Consider the following 14,081-nt stretch of genomic DNA (forward strand, 5'->3'; position numbering starts at 1 on the left):
TACATTTATTCAGGGTCTACAATAAAATGGTGCCGATATCACGGTATCAGCACACGCCGACTCCGGCGCCATTGTGTTGAATGTACTACAATGTTAACATAGCAGTGCGCATGCACAGGTCATGGGGAAAGTGGCGCTGGCCGGCGCGTGCACGCTGCTATACTGAAGTTGGAGTTGAATTCTTTAATAAAATGGTGCTGAACCAGCAAGTGCTCATACCACGATATCAAGTGCAATTTTTTTTTTTTTTATTGTGCGAGTTCATAGACCGTGTCTTTAATAAAATGGTGACGTAGTGCGGTATGCGCACACGCCAACTCAGGCTCCACACTGCGATGCCCACGCGCCGGCTATAGGGATAAAGGCGACGGCCGGTGCGTGCACACTGCTACGTCGATAGTACAATTCTTCAATTTGCTTGTAGTGGAAAAAAAAAAAAAAGCGCTACATGCAGATTCCACTCTGCACATGCGCTATCCATCCCGGCTTCGGACGCAGACACATCCTCCGCTATATACAAGATACAGACCAATACTTGGATCCCGTAGTGTTATACTGCAGGATAGGGTCATGTATGGAAGTAAAGGTACCTTCACATTAAGCGACTTTGCAACGATAACGATAGCGATCCGTGACGTTGCAGCGTCCTGGATAGCGATATCGTTGTGTTTGACACGCAGCAGCGATCTGGATCCTGCTGTGATATCGCTGGTCTTTGCTGAAAGTTCAGAACTTTATTTGGTCGTCAGATCGGCATGTATCGTGTTTGACAGCAAAAGCAACGATGCCAGCAATGTTTTACAATGTTAACCAGGGTAAATATGGGGTTACTAAGCGCAGGGCCGCGCTTAGTAATCCGATATTTACCCTGGTTACCATTGTAAAAGTAAAAAAAACAAACAGTACATACTCACATTCCGGTGTCTGTCACACGTCCCTCGCCGTCCGCTTCCCGCACTGACTGAGTGCCGGCCGTAAAGTAAAAGCAGAGCACAGCGGTGACGTCACCGCTGTGCTTTACGGCCGGCACTGACAGAGTCAGTGCGGGAAGCAGACGGCGAGGGACCTGACGGACACCGGAATGTAAGTATGTAGTGGTTTTGTTTTTACATTTACAATGGTAACCAGGGTAAACATCAGGTTACTAAGCGCGGCCCTGCGCTTAGTAACCCGATGTTTACCCTGGTTACCCGGGGACTTCGGCATCGTTGGTCGCTGGAGAGCTGTGTGACAGCTCCCACGGCCAGGTCGTATCGCTGGTCGTGATCGTTGGTAAATCGTTTAGTGTGAAGGTACCTTAACCCAAGGCTCCAGGGTCATACTATGCACAGGGTTTGTTTGCACTGTTCCCATGGCGATACATAACGATGCATAGACGCTGTATACACAAAAGGTTTGGATAACTTTAACCCCTTAATGACTGCCAATACATCTTAACTGACCTGAGATAAGCATAGCCTCCCCATACAGGTGACAATCCAGCAGCTGTCGGCTGTACACTATAGCTGACAACTTGCTGCATCAGCCATGATCAGTGTTTGCACCGTCCAAATCTGTTTAACCCCTTAGATGCTGCTGTCAATAGTGACTACATCATTATAAATGGTTAACAGAGTGTGGGGGCTTCTCCCTCTTTATCCCAATCGGTGCCCTCAGATCATGATTGTGTGGTCCCGAAGTTTGCCATGGCAATTCACAACCAAATAGCGGCCTTAGAGGCTGACGGCTGTTGTAACCTGTTCAGAAGTTAGAGGCATTTAGGTGGTAAAAATACACTTTTTCATTTCTGTCATGCCACTTTGCATTAATTCCTGAAAAGCACCTGAAGGGTTAATAAACTACCTGACTGCAGTTTTCAATATGTTAGGGGGTGCGGTTTTTAAAATGGTATCACTTTTGGGGGTTTTCCAATATATGGGACCGCTAAAGGCACTTTAAACATGGATAGGCCCCTACAAAAATAAATTTTGTAAATTTCCTTGAAAAAAAATGAAAAGTTGCTGCTACATTTTTAAACCTCCTAAAATGCTAATAAAATCAAAGAACATTTTACAAACGGTGCTGATGTAAAGCAGATATGAGGGAAATATTATTTATTCGTGTTTTGCTGTGGTATGACCATCTGGATTAAAGGGATTATCATTCAAAGTTTGAAAATTGCTAAGTTTGTAACATTTTTCTCAAGTTTGATATTTTTTTATAAATAAAAACACAAAATGTCGACCTAAATTTACCATTATCAAAGTATAATGTGTCATGAAAAAACAATCTCAAAATCACTGGGATTTGTTGAAGCATTCCAGAGTTTACCACATAAAGTGGTCAGATATTAAAAAATTGGCTCCGTCACTAAGGGGCTAAATCATGGTAGCAATAAACTAAAGATTGGAGAAAATATCACAAGTCTCGAGTATTACCGTATATACTCGAGTATAAGCCGACCAGAGTATAAGCCGACCCCCCTAATTTTGCCACAAAAAACTGGGAAAACTTATTGACTCGAGTATAAGCCTAGGGTGGGAAATGCAGCAGCTACCGGTGAATTTCAAAATTAAAAATAGATGCTCCATACCGTTCATTATGGCCCCATAGATGCTCGACATAAAGCTGTGCCACATATAATGCTCTGCACCGTTCATTATGGCCCCATAGATGCTCCATATAAAGCTGTGCCACATATAATGCTCTGCACCGTTCATTATGGCCCCATAGGTGCTCCACATAAAGCTGTGCCATATATAATGCTCTGCACAGTTCATTATGGCCCCATGGATGCTCCATAGAAAGCTGTGCCATATACAATGCTCTGCACCTTCGATTATGGCCCCATAGATAGCTGTGCCATATATAATGCTCTGCACCTTTGACCTTTGATTATGGCCCCATAGATGCTCCACATAAAGCTGTGCCTTATATATAATGCTCTGCACCGTTGCCCCATAGATGCTCCACATAAAGCTGTGCCTTATATATATAATGCTCTGCACCGTTGCCCCATAGATGCTCCACATAAAGCTGTGCCTTATATATAGTGCTCTGCACCGTTGCCCCATAGATGCTCCACATAAAGCTGTGCCTTATATATAGTGCTCTGCACCGTTGCCCCATAGATGCTCCACATAAAGCTGTGCCTTATATATAGTGCTCTGCACCGTTGCCCCATAGATGCTCCACATAAAGCTGTGCCTTATATATAATGCTCTGCACCGTTGCCCCATAGATGCTCCACATAAAGCTGTGCCTTATATATAGTGATCGGCACCATTGCCCCATAGATACTCCACATAAATCCGTGCCATTGCTGCTGCTGCAATAAAAAAAAAAAAAAAAAAAAAACACATACTCACCTGTCTTGCTTGCAGCTCCTCAGCGTCCCGTCCCGGCGTCTCTCTGCACTGACTGATCAGGCAGAGGGCGGCGCGCACACTATATGCGTCATCGCGCCCTCTGACCTGCACAGTCAGAACAAGAGGACGCGAAGACAGAGCGGCGCCCGGCGTGTGGAACGAGGGAAGGTAAATATGTAATACTTACCTGCTCCCGGCGTCCCGCTCCTTCCCCCGGACAGCTGGTCTTCGGTGCTGCAGCCTCTTCCTCTGTCAGAGGTCACCGGCACCGCTGATTAGAGAAATGAATTATGCGGCTCCGCCCCTATGGGAGGTGGAGCAGCCTATTCATTTCTCTAATGAGCGGTCCCATGTGACCGCTGTACAGGGGAAGAGCTGCGGCACCGAAGACCGTGGGACGGGCAGGGGGAGGGCCAGGAGCACCGGAAGCAGGTAAGTATGCCTCAGCGCCCACTCCCCCTCACCCGCCGACCGTGACTCGAGTATAAGCCGAGGGGGCACTTTCAGCCCAAAAATTTGGGCTGAAAATCTCGGCTTATACTCGAGTATATACGGTTAAAAAAAAAAATAAATATATCCAAATTTTCATCTCATGTTCTAGATACATACATAGCTTAAAAAAAAAAAAGAAAAAAGTGATGCATCAGTGTAGAGTTTAAGGCAATGTGCACATGTTCAGGATTCTCTGCAGAATTTTCCTGAACAAAACCGGACTTTCCCCAATGCAATAATATAGCGCCAAAACCACGAAAAAAACAGCAAAATTAATCAACAAGCCGAGTTTTTTTTTACCGCGATGAGTTTTTTTCACGGAAAAAAACACGCATCATGCGCACAAAATTTGCAGAATGCGGTAAAAATGGGATGCTTATGTAAGCGTTTTTCCAAGAAAAATTCTGAATGTGTGCACAGACTTATAGACATATGCACGTCTTCCAATATCTGAAGACATTTCCCTAAACAAGAGGCGATGACTGCCCAGCGACAGACACTATTGCCCCCTAATAAGTGCTCCATATGGACCCGTCCAGTCACAGCTCTGCATCGGAGTGCAGTGTTATTAGGCTTTGCATGAACTTTGCGGATACCTGGATACTGCAGCTAAGGAGATGGAGCGGTAATGCGCTGCTAAGAGTAGTCAGTAACTCTGCTCAATATAAATTTTTTTTTTGTTAAGCCGCCATGACGATATACTTGTGCTGACTCACAACCGCATCCGGACATCATAAAACCTACAGACCACGAGCAGTGAATGCTTGCTGGATGACAAGGCAGATTCTCTCCGTAAAGCACACCCTGACTGGTTTTCTGCAGTTGTCGTCACTGGAACTGTATTAAATGCACAGGTAAATCCACTCCCCTGCCCAAAATATACTGCAGGTTCCCGCGCCATCACCTTACCATGACTCAAGGAGTGTAGTTTCGGAAGCAAACACTTAGTATCTGGATCAGGGCCGTCATCCAGCAGCTGACATTCTGCATGCTGTTGTGCCCAGCGGTACATAGCCGGCAATGTAATGGGAGGGGGGAGGATGGAGGCCGCTAGCAGTGCAGCGTACCAGCCCCCAAACCATCCCCATAGCATAACTGGGCCCTGCTCACAAACACCATGAGCCAACAAAGTTCTTTAGGTCAGGGATCTCGAGGACATTGTACAGCTGTCACAAAGAGGAGAGGGGCCTCCCTATTACCAACAGGAGGGAAGGGATGGAAAGAAAAAAATCTGACAGTTCAGCTTCTCACCCCGGCTTCAGGATAAGCCAGCACAAACTATAAATATGGCGAGGCGCAGAGAAACAGATCAGAGTGTGCGCACACACCACCTGTAATGGCAGCTACTGGCGAAAGCCGGTCCCTAAAGACCTTCTGTCAGAGAAACATCCAGTGTACGGTTACATGTTTACGGTGGGGGAAAAACACCGCTACGATCTGCAGACCTACAAGTGATCAGCTGTGCACAACTCTGGAAGTAAAGCTAGCCAAGACCACAGATACCAGAGGGAAAGAGGCGCTCCAGCCTATTAAAGAACCAAAAGGGTGGTCTGCTGGAAATCCGGGAGATCAGCCGCCATAAGTGGAGTCCGGCAGCAACTGTCAGAACACAGGCGCTGGCCTCCTGTGTACGGAGGGGTCAGAGGGAGATGGCGGGGCCATATAATGTGTATGGGTGGGCTTTAATTTCCACAGCAATGTCCATTGTCAAGAAAACGCCTATAAAACCATGCTCTACATTACATAAAGTGTGCTCATGTATCATCCATACTTCTAGAGAACACAAAGAGGTCATGAATAGGTGACCATTTCCTTGGCAAAAATAAATAATCTGTTGGATGAATCAGAGAACTGGCCTCTGATAAGACTCAGGGCTCCGCTCACAACATCAAACCATCATGGCTTCCAATTACAGCAAAGCCACAAGAACCAACAGATCTACAGCGATTCTGATGGACCTAGCATTTCACAAGGATTGCACTGCAAACTACTTTGTCTAAGGCTGGCTGGTGTATGTAGTTCCCAAATGGGCTGGACAGGAAAGGTAACATACAACATGAATGCATTTTTCCTTCTAGCAATGAGCAGGCTCATTATCACTTGATAAGGTGTAGAGGAGAGGAGCGGAGCAGGCAGCGCTGGCGCAGGCACACGGAGGCTCTGCGGATTGCTTTTCCAGGAATGTGGGCTGTCAGAGAGAAGGATTAAGCAGCTGTTGTGTGGAGTCAGCCGCCCGGCCACGTGAGCCCAGGCACAGGGCCGCTCACCCAACACAATCACTTCGTCGCATACATTTACACTTAAAAAAAAAAAACACTCTACGAAAACGCATGGAAGGTCCCAGCACGTGGTCACTATGCAGCCGGTCAGTGGGAGGCACCGAGCACACGAGACCCCCCCACCCCCATTAGATGGATCGTCCAAAAGGGAATAAAAGCCAGCAGGGGGCGCCACACCAGCAATATCACATTACAGAACATTCCAGTTAGGCTTCTTTCACACTTGTGTTGTGTGACGGACGTCGCAATGCGTCGTTATGTAGAAAAAACGCATCCTGCAAAGTTGCCCACAGGATGCGTTTTTTCTCCATAGACTTACATTAGCAACGCATTGCCACACGTCGCATCCGTCGTGCTTTGGCGGACCCTCGGCACAAAAAAATTCCATGTAACTTTTTTTGTGCGTCGAGACTGCCATTTTCAACCGCACAGGCGCGGCCAAAACTCTACCCCCTCCTCCCCGGAACTCACAATGGGCAGCATCCGCTGCCCCCGTTGTGCTACTTTAACACACTGTCCGTCGGGCCAACGGCCCGTACCGTCGGACTAGTGTGAAAGTAGCCTTAGGGAGCAGGACTTACATTTTTTTTTTCAATAATTATACTTAATTTTTACATGAAGAAAACCAGAGACCTTGAACACAGGTGTCAGCTGGTCTCCCGATTCTCCCCAAAAACAAGGATGTATGAAGTTGGATTTCAGTATGTGGCACTTAATTTTCAGATGACACAAACCACATGTCTTGCAGCATACACCCCTCTCCACAATGCAAAACTGAGCATACAAGTATATAAGGGAAGGGTTGGAGGAATCGCTGCTGCCCAAACAAGCATTTGTCCAAAACTTATTGAAAGTGCATTGGCAGCGTAAAAGGGACCCTTCAGTTCAAGGCAAAAGTCAACAGGAGGAAGGTTACCTGGTTTAGTACCAACACACTATTTTTGGGTCCTTCAGTCATTCTTACCAATGATCAGAACTTGCCATTTGGCTACCCGATAGTGACCATTGTGTGGTTTGGGGGGGGGGGGGGGGGGGGGGGGGGGGGGAATTGCTGTAAATTTGCACCTTGGTGCAAAAGGAGGGCACCAGCTAACAGTAGTCCTTAAGGCCCTTCACCCTGTACATAGGGGGGCTTCATTCAGGGAACGAGAAAGTCTCATCTCTAAACTATCTAGCCCCCTCCATGCAGTTGCCCATTGGGTCAACTGAGGTGAGCTACAAAAATTGACACTGTGACCCTTATTCAGAGTCATTACGGTCACTGACTAGGCCAAAAGTAAAAAATGTGAGTCCTAATGACAGCCAAGCATTAGTCAAAATCATCAGAATATTAAAGTCCTTCACCATAAAAATATTTAACATTCAATATCTCATCACGGTCTAAATTATCTTTATTTTTTTTTAAGTTAATGCAGAAATTCAGTGTATGAATCAAAGAATAAAAGCAGTATAAAAACACCTGGCACTGCCATAAACCCAAGTAGCCCAGATGCAAATCACTGCCTCCTGAGAAGACAACCTTCAGCACAATGTTGTAAGGAAGCTGCAGTAGGCTCAATGCCAGGAGGTCGGCTGCAAACACAAGCAAGGCACAAAACATTAATAAGCTACATAAACATCATGCACTTTTCTGCTCCACGGCAAAGTGTACCCACTGACTCCCAGGCTCCGGCCGGTACGGGTCCATTCTGGGACGGCGGTTGCAGAAGCCTGGAGCACGGCGTGTGCATGGATACATACAACCCACGGACTGAATCATATGACTGCTTGTGTGACTGAAGGTTTACTCTAAAAATAGATCTCGAGGGCGAACGTCCAAAGCGAAAATGACGTCCGGATAACGTTACCAGCATGTAACAGGGCAAGAAAACAAACAGGATCTCTGGGCTCGGCCACAGAGTTGTGTGTCACGGTCCTTTACCATTTTGCCTTATGCCAGGGGAGACAACAGACATTTGGCTACATGTATTACTATAAAAACTTCCTGCATTAAAGCCACAGATCTCCAGTCTCTTGTCAGAATTCATTCAGAGGTTAAATACCCCCCAGCCTGCCCGACAGCTAGAGTAGGCTTCATGGCTAGTTGTTTGCCAGGTAGCCACAGTTTAACATCCTAAAACAAGGTGGATCCGACAGAAAAAGGAGAGAGAGAAGTGGTTGTAGGGGTGGGCTGAGAAACCAAGGGGGCCATGCATTAACATCTAGATCAAACTTCTAGAGCCATTTTCAGACACCCCGGGTCACAACAAACAGAAGCACCACGCATTTTAAGGCAGTCCGATCATTTGGAACAAGTTTTCGAAGGAATGCCAACATCTCCAATTATCACTTGGCTGCCAAGCATCCAAGAAAAGAGCAAAACATAGCACCCAGGTCAAAAGTCATGGAGAATTCAGACACGGTGTGAAACACAATGCCAAGAAGGAAAGTTATCAGCAATGGTTGCTACCCATCGATCTTGGAAGGGCTGCAAGGCAATAATTTGGGAGTCCAACATTCTACTTTGAGAAAGATTGTCAACTATCTTTTAACGTTTTTCCACTTGTGAATAATCTTCCCAGAAGTGGATGTCCAAGGAAATCAATCTAAAAAAGGTCAAATCACACAAAGCTCAGAAAAACTGCAAAAACCCAAAAGCTACAGCTCTGACTGAAGGCCTCAGACTTAATGAAAGTGCAATTGCAAAAAGACTGAACGCTTCCAAATGGCTAAAGGTACCGTCACATTAAGCGACGCTGCAGCGATAGCGACAGCGATGCCGATCGCTGCAGCGTCGCTGTTTGGTCGCTGGAGAGCTGTCACACAGACCGCTCTCCAGCGACCAACGATGCCGAGGTCCCCGGGTAACCAGGGTAAACATCGGGTTGCTAAGCGCAGGGCCGCGCTTAGTAACCCGATGTTTACCCTGGTTACCAGCGTAAAAGTTAAAAAAACAAACAGTACATACTCACCAGCGCGTCCCCCAGCCTCTGCTTCCTGACACTGACTGAGCTCCGGCCCTAACAGCAGAGCGGTGACGTCACCGCTGTGCTTTCACTTTCAGTTTAGGGCCGGCGCTCAGTCAGTGTCAGGAAGCAGAGGCTGGGGGACGCGCTGGTGAGTATGTGCTGTTTGTTTTTTTAACTTTTACGCTGGTAACCAGGGTAAACATCGGGTTACTAAGCGCGGCCCTGCGCTTAGTAACCCGATGTTTACCCTGGTTACCAGTGTAAAATATCGCTGGTATCCTTGCTTTTGCTGTCAAACACGGCGATACACGGCGACCTAGCGACCAAATAAAGTGCAGACCTTCTAGCAGCGACCAGCAATTTCACAGCGGGATCCAGATCGCTGCTGCGTGTGTCAAATACAGCGATATCGCTATCCAGGTCGCTGCAACGTCACGGATCGCTGGCGATATCGCCTAGTGTGACGGTACCTTTAGTCTACGTTCACATTTGCGGTCTGCGCCGCAGCGTCGGGCGCCGCATGCGTCATGCGCCCCTATATTTAACATGGGGGCGCATGGACATGCGTCGCACTTGCGTTTTGCGCCGCATGCGTCCCTGCGGCGCCCGCGTCCAGGCGCAGAGGACGCAGCAAGTTGCATTTTTGCTGCGTCCAAAAATCAAAAAAAGGACGCATGCGGCGCAAAACGCAGCGTTGTGCATGCGTTTTGCTGCGTTTTTGTGTGCGTTGTGGCGCCGACGCTGCGGCGCACAACGCAAATGTGAACGTAGCCTTATTTAGAAGGGATGCCAGGAGAAAGCCCCTTTCTAAAAAGAACATCACGGCTAAAGTTTGTAGTTACACTGGAACAAACTATGACGGAGATAATGGCCTCAATTCATAAAGCTCAGCATTGTTCATGCCGACACCCCTTCTGATGAATCAGGAGTGCTGGATAAGTGGCGTGTGCCATGCCACAAATCCTACTCCAGACAAGGATTGGAGTAAGATTTATGATGTAAACGCTGCCGTTTGTGAGGAATTTGGTCAGCAGGGATTTCCACACCCCCATCCCAACTCTTCCCACTTTCACAAAGTTTGGTGAAAATGGATCACAATTTTAAAATAACCTTGTATTGTGTTAAAAAAAAACCTAACGCCTTTTAAGCCTTAATTCTGGCATAAAAGGTTTTAGGAATTGGGCATACCACCTTTTGGACAGACAAGACCAAAGTCCAGAGGTTTGACAAAAACCAAGCGAAGCCCATCAGCAGAAGCCTTTTACCAACAATCTAGCACGGTGCAGACACAGGACCTGAGCATCTAGCCGTCACTGAGTCCACCATGAACTCCTCTGTGTATCGAGGTCTTCTAGCGTCAAATGTGAGGACATTTATCCAAAGTTTGTCTGAAACCGGGTTATGCAACAGGACAATGACCCAAAGCACTTTAGAAAAAGGTCTAGAATAGCTAGGAGGAAAAAAACAAAAACAAACACACGACTCAATGTTGCAGTGGCCAAGTCATAGTACAGACCTCATGTAGTCATTTACCCAAACAGTAAGTAGTGATCCTGAGTGTAATAAGCCTTAAGTCCAGAGCTGCATTCACAATTCTGCTACCAACTGGAGTTAGATTTTTCATAAGTTTAGTGCCAAGGGGTTAACGCCTTCACGACATGCGCCGTACTAGTACGGCGCATGTTATGTCTCCCCCTTTGATGTGGGCTCTGGCGCTGAGCCCTCATCAAAGTCGCGAAATGTCAGCTGTACAATAGCGGCAGGTGGAATTGCGATCCACCCGCCGCTATTAACTAGTTAAATGCCGCTGTCAAACGCTGACAGCGGCATTTAACTACCACTTCCGGCCATCGGGCCGGAAATGCTCACATCGCCGACCCCCGTCATGTGATCGGGGGTTAGCGATGCGTCGGCATGACAACCTGAGGTCTCCTTGAGACCTCTATGGTTGCTTATGCCAGCTTGCTGTGAGCGCCACCTTGTGGTCGGCGCTCACAGCAAGTCTGTAATTCAGCTGCATAGGAGTGATCTAATGATCGCTGCTATGTAGCCGAGCCAGTTGTGCCAGCTTCTATCGAAGCATGGCAAAAGTTTTTAAAAAAGTTAAAAAAATAAAAAAAAATATATATATATATATATATATATATATATATATATATATATATATATATATATATATATATATATATATATATATATATATATATATATATATATATATATATAATATATAATATATATATATAATATATATTTTTTTTTTTTTTTAAATCACCCCCCTTTCGCCCCATTCAAAATAAAAAAAAAAACATTTGGTATCGCCGCATTCAGAATCACCCGATCAATTAAAAAAAAAAAAAAAAAAAAAAAAAGGATTAACCTGATCGCTAAACGGCGTAGCAAGAAAAAAAAGATTCAAAACGCCAGAATTGTTTTTTTGGTCGCTGCGACATTGCATTAAAATGTAATAACGGGCGATCAAAAGAACGTATCTGCACCAAAATGGTATCATTAAAACGTCAGCTCGGCACGCAAAAAATAAGCCCTCACACGACGTCTCGAAAAATGGAGACGCTACGGGTATCAGAAAATGGCTCATTTTTTTTTTTAGCCAAGTTTGGAATTTTTTTTTCACCACTTAGATAAAAAAAATAACCTAGACATGTTTGGTGTCTATAAACTCGTAATGACCTGGAGAATCATAGTGGCAGGTCAGTTTTAGCATTTAGTGAACCTAGCAAAAAAGCCAAACAAAAAAAGAAGTGTGGGTTTGAACTTTTTTTTTACAATTTCACCACACTTGGAATTTTTTCCGTTTTCTACTACAAGACATGGTAAAACCAATGGTGTCGTTGAAAAGTACAGCTCGTCCCTCAAAAAATAAGCCCTCACATGGCCATATTGACGGAAAAATTAAAACGTTATGGCTCAAAAACGAAGGGCTGCGTCTTGAAGGGGTTAATCAGTCTCCACTGACAGCTATATCCCATACTAATGAGCAAGACCAGAGCATGGTAACTGCAGTTCGGGTAGATAAGGTCTGCTCAAGTCACTGTATAAGGCCGGAGTCACACTACAGCGAGATACGGCCGAGTCTCGCAGGTTAAAGAGAAGCTCTGGCACCGGCACTCCGGAGCGGAGCGTGCGGCCCCATGTATTGCTATGCTGCCAAACGATCCGCTCTGGAGTGCCGGTGCCAGAGCTTCTCTTTAACCTGCGAGACTCGGCCGTGTCTCGCTGTAGTGTGATCCCGGCCTAAAAGGGAGCATCGCCGGATCACCTCTAAGACTAACAAGACTGCAGAGAGGATGAGCGTGTATATCCGGATATTAGTGAAGCACCACTCTAATAATGTACAATAACTGAGCACTTTACACTTCGTAATGCTGCCATTAGCAGTCGCCACTTACTTCATCAGAAGCTGAAAGCAGACACTGCACTGCTGCCTGTTTCTTCATTTCTTCCATTGAGAGATCTGAACTCTTTTTCTTGCCTTTCCCCCACTTCTTGCAAGCTCCCTTTTCCCAGCCCGCAAAGATGTCGTTTTCCTGCAATTTGGGGGAAAAAAGAAAAAAGAAAACAAAAACTAAAGTAAAGATTGTAAGTCTGACCCTTAGCCCAATATATATGACATCTCACTGTGCATCCAACACACTTCTCTAGTTACACATTTACATCTACACAGAGAAAATCTGTACAGTAAAATCTTACAAGCAGCACCTATCCTAAGGGAAATTGTGTGGGTGTTTTTTTGTTTTGTTTTTTTTTTTAAGCCCAAAAAAAAAAAAGTTTTCTATTGGGCACCACTTGAGAAAAGTCTCTTTGCGGAGTTTCCCTTTACCTGAAGCAATTTTCTGCAGCTTTTCTATTGGACAGCACTTATTCTCTTTTAGTAGATTCTATCTAAAGACACTTGAAAAAGAAATGTGCGGGTGTGTGCGATTTCCCCTCCCGATGCTCCTCGGCCCTCCTGCTTCCTCTGGTGGGCGCCGCCATCTTGATCAGGGGAAAAAAAAAAAAAAAACAAAAAAAAAAAAAAAAAAAACAAAAGTGGCGGGCATATGCTCAGTGCACCTGCCGAGATCCGCCGGCCGGCACCCGGCAACAATAGGAAGATTTTTCCTATTGGTTCATTTTGATCACTGTGATAAACCCTATCACAGTGATCAATACAAATAATAAAAAAGAAAAGTAAATAAACCCCCCCTTACGGAAAGATAATAAAATAGCGAAAATGTATTCACTTCCATTTTCCCATTAGGGTTAGAGTTGGGCTAAAGGTCGGGTTAGGGTTGGGGCTAAAAATTAGGGTTAGGCTTCTTTTACACTTACCGTGGTTTTGCGTCCCATTTTTGCAGTCCCAGTAGATTGCTATGGGGCTGCAAAAATGGCTGCAATAATTCCACGGAGCACCGTACGGCCGTGAGGGCCGTACTTACAACTGTGAAAAAATATCGAGCAAAAAAATATATAGTTTTGTAAATTTTGTTGTAAAAATGAGAAAATCGCTGGTCAACTTTTAACCCTTATAACTTCCTAACAAAAAAATAAAATAAAAGTTTCCAAAATTGTGCTGATGTAAAGTAGACATATGGGAAATGTTATTTATTAACTATTTTGTGTGACATCTCTCTGATTTAAGGGCATACAAATTCAAAGTTTGAAAATTGCTAAATGTAAAAAATTTGCCATATTTCCTGTTTTTTCATAAATAAACGCAAGTAATATCGAAGAAATTTTACCACTAACATGAAGTACAATATGTCACGAAAAAACACAGTCTCGGACTCAGCGGGATCCGTTAAAGCGTTTCAGAGTTATAACCTCATAAAGTGACAGTGGTCAGAATTGTAAAAATTGGCTCGGTCATTAAGTACCAAATTGGCTCTGTCACTAAGGGGTTAAACAGAACGGTGTGCTGCAGAAAACTAGATTTTATTGTCAGGAAGAACAATCCAAACATTTTGCTTGTTCATCAGGTGACTTCCGGCACGTTTACAGAAGCCAATAATCGA

At 45.2% G+C, this 14,081-nt stretch overlaps 1 protein-coding gene across 4 annotated transcripts in view; it reads right to left on the bottom strand.

Annotated features, from left to right (window-relative positions):
• KIAA0232 (KIAA0232 ortholog) overlaps nt 1–14,081 on the bottom strand; it is a 53,374-nt gene that overhangs the window by 23,967 nt on the left and 15,326 nt on the right. For all 4 annotated transcript variants that reach the window (XM_077280109.1, XM_077280108.1, XM_077280106.1 and 1 more), the window contains exon 3: nt 12,477–12,614. In XM_077280109.1, coding sequence (XP_077136224.1) covers nt 12,477–12,614 — 138 coding nt within the window. The remainder of the gene's footprint in view (nt 1–12,476; nt 12,615–14,081) is intronic.

The sequence above is a fragment of the Ranitomeya variabilis genome, chromosome 1 (genome assembly GCF_051348905.1).
Source record: "Ranitomeya variabilis isolate aRanVar5 chromosome 1, aRanVar5.hap1, whole genome shotgun sequence".
In the NCBI taxonomy this organism is placed as follows: Eukaryota; Metazoa; Chordata; class Amphibia; order Anura; family Dendrobatidae; genus Ranitomeya; species Ranitomeya variabilis.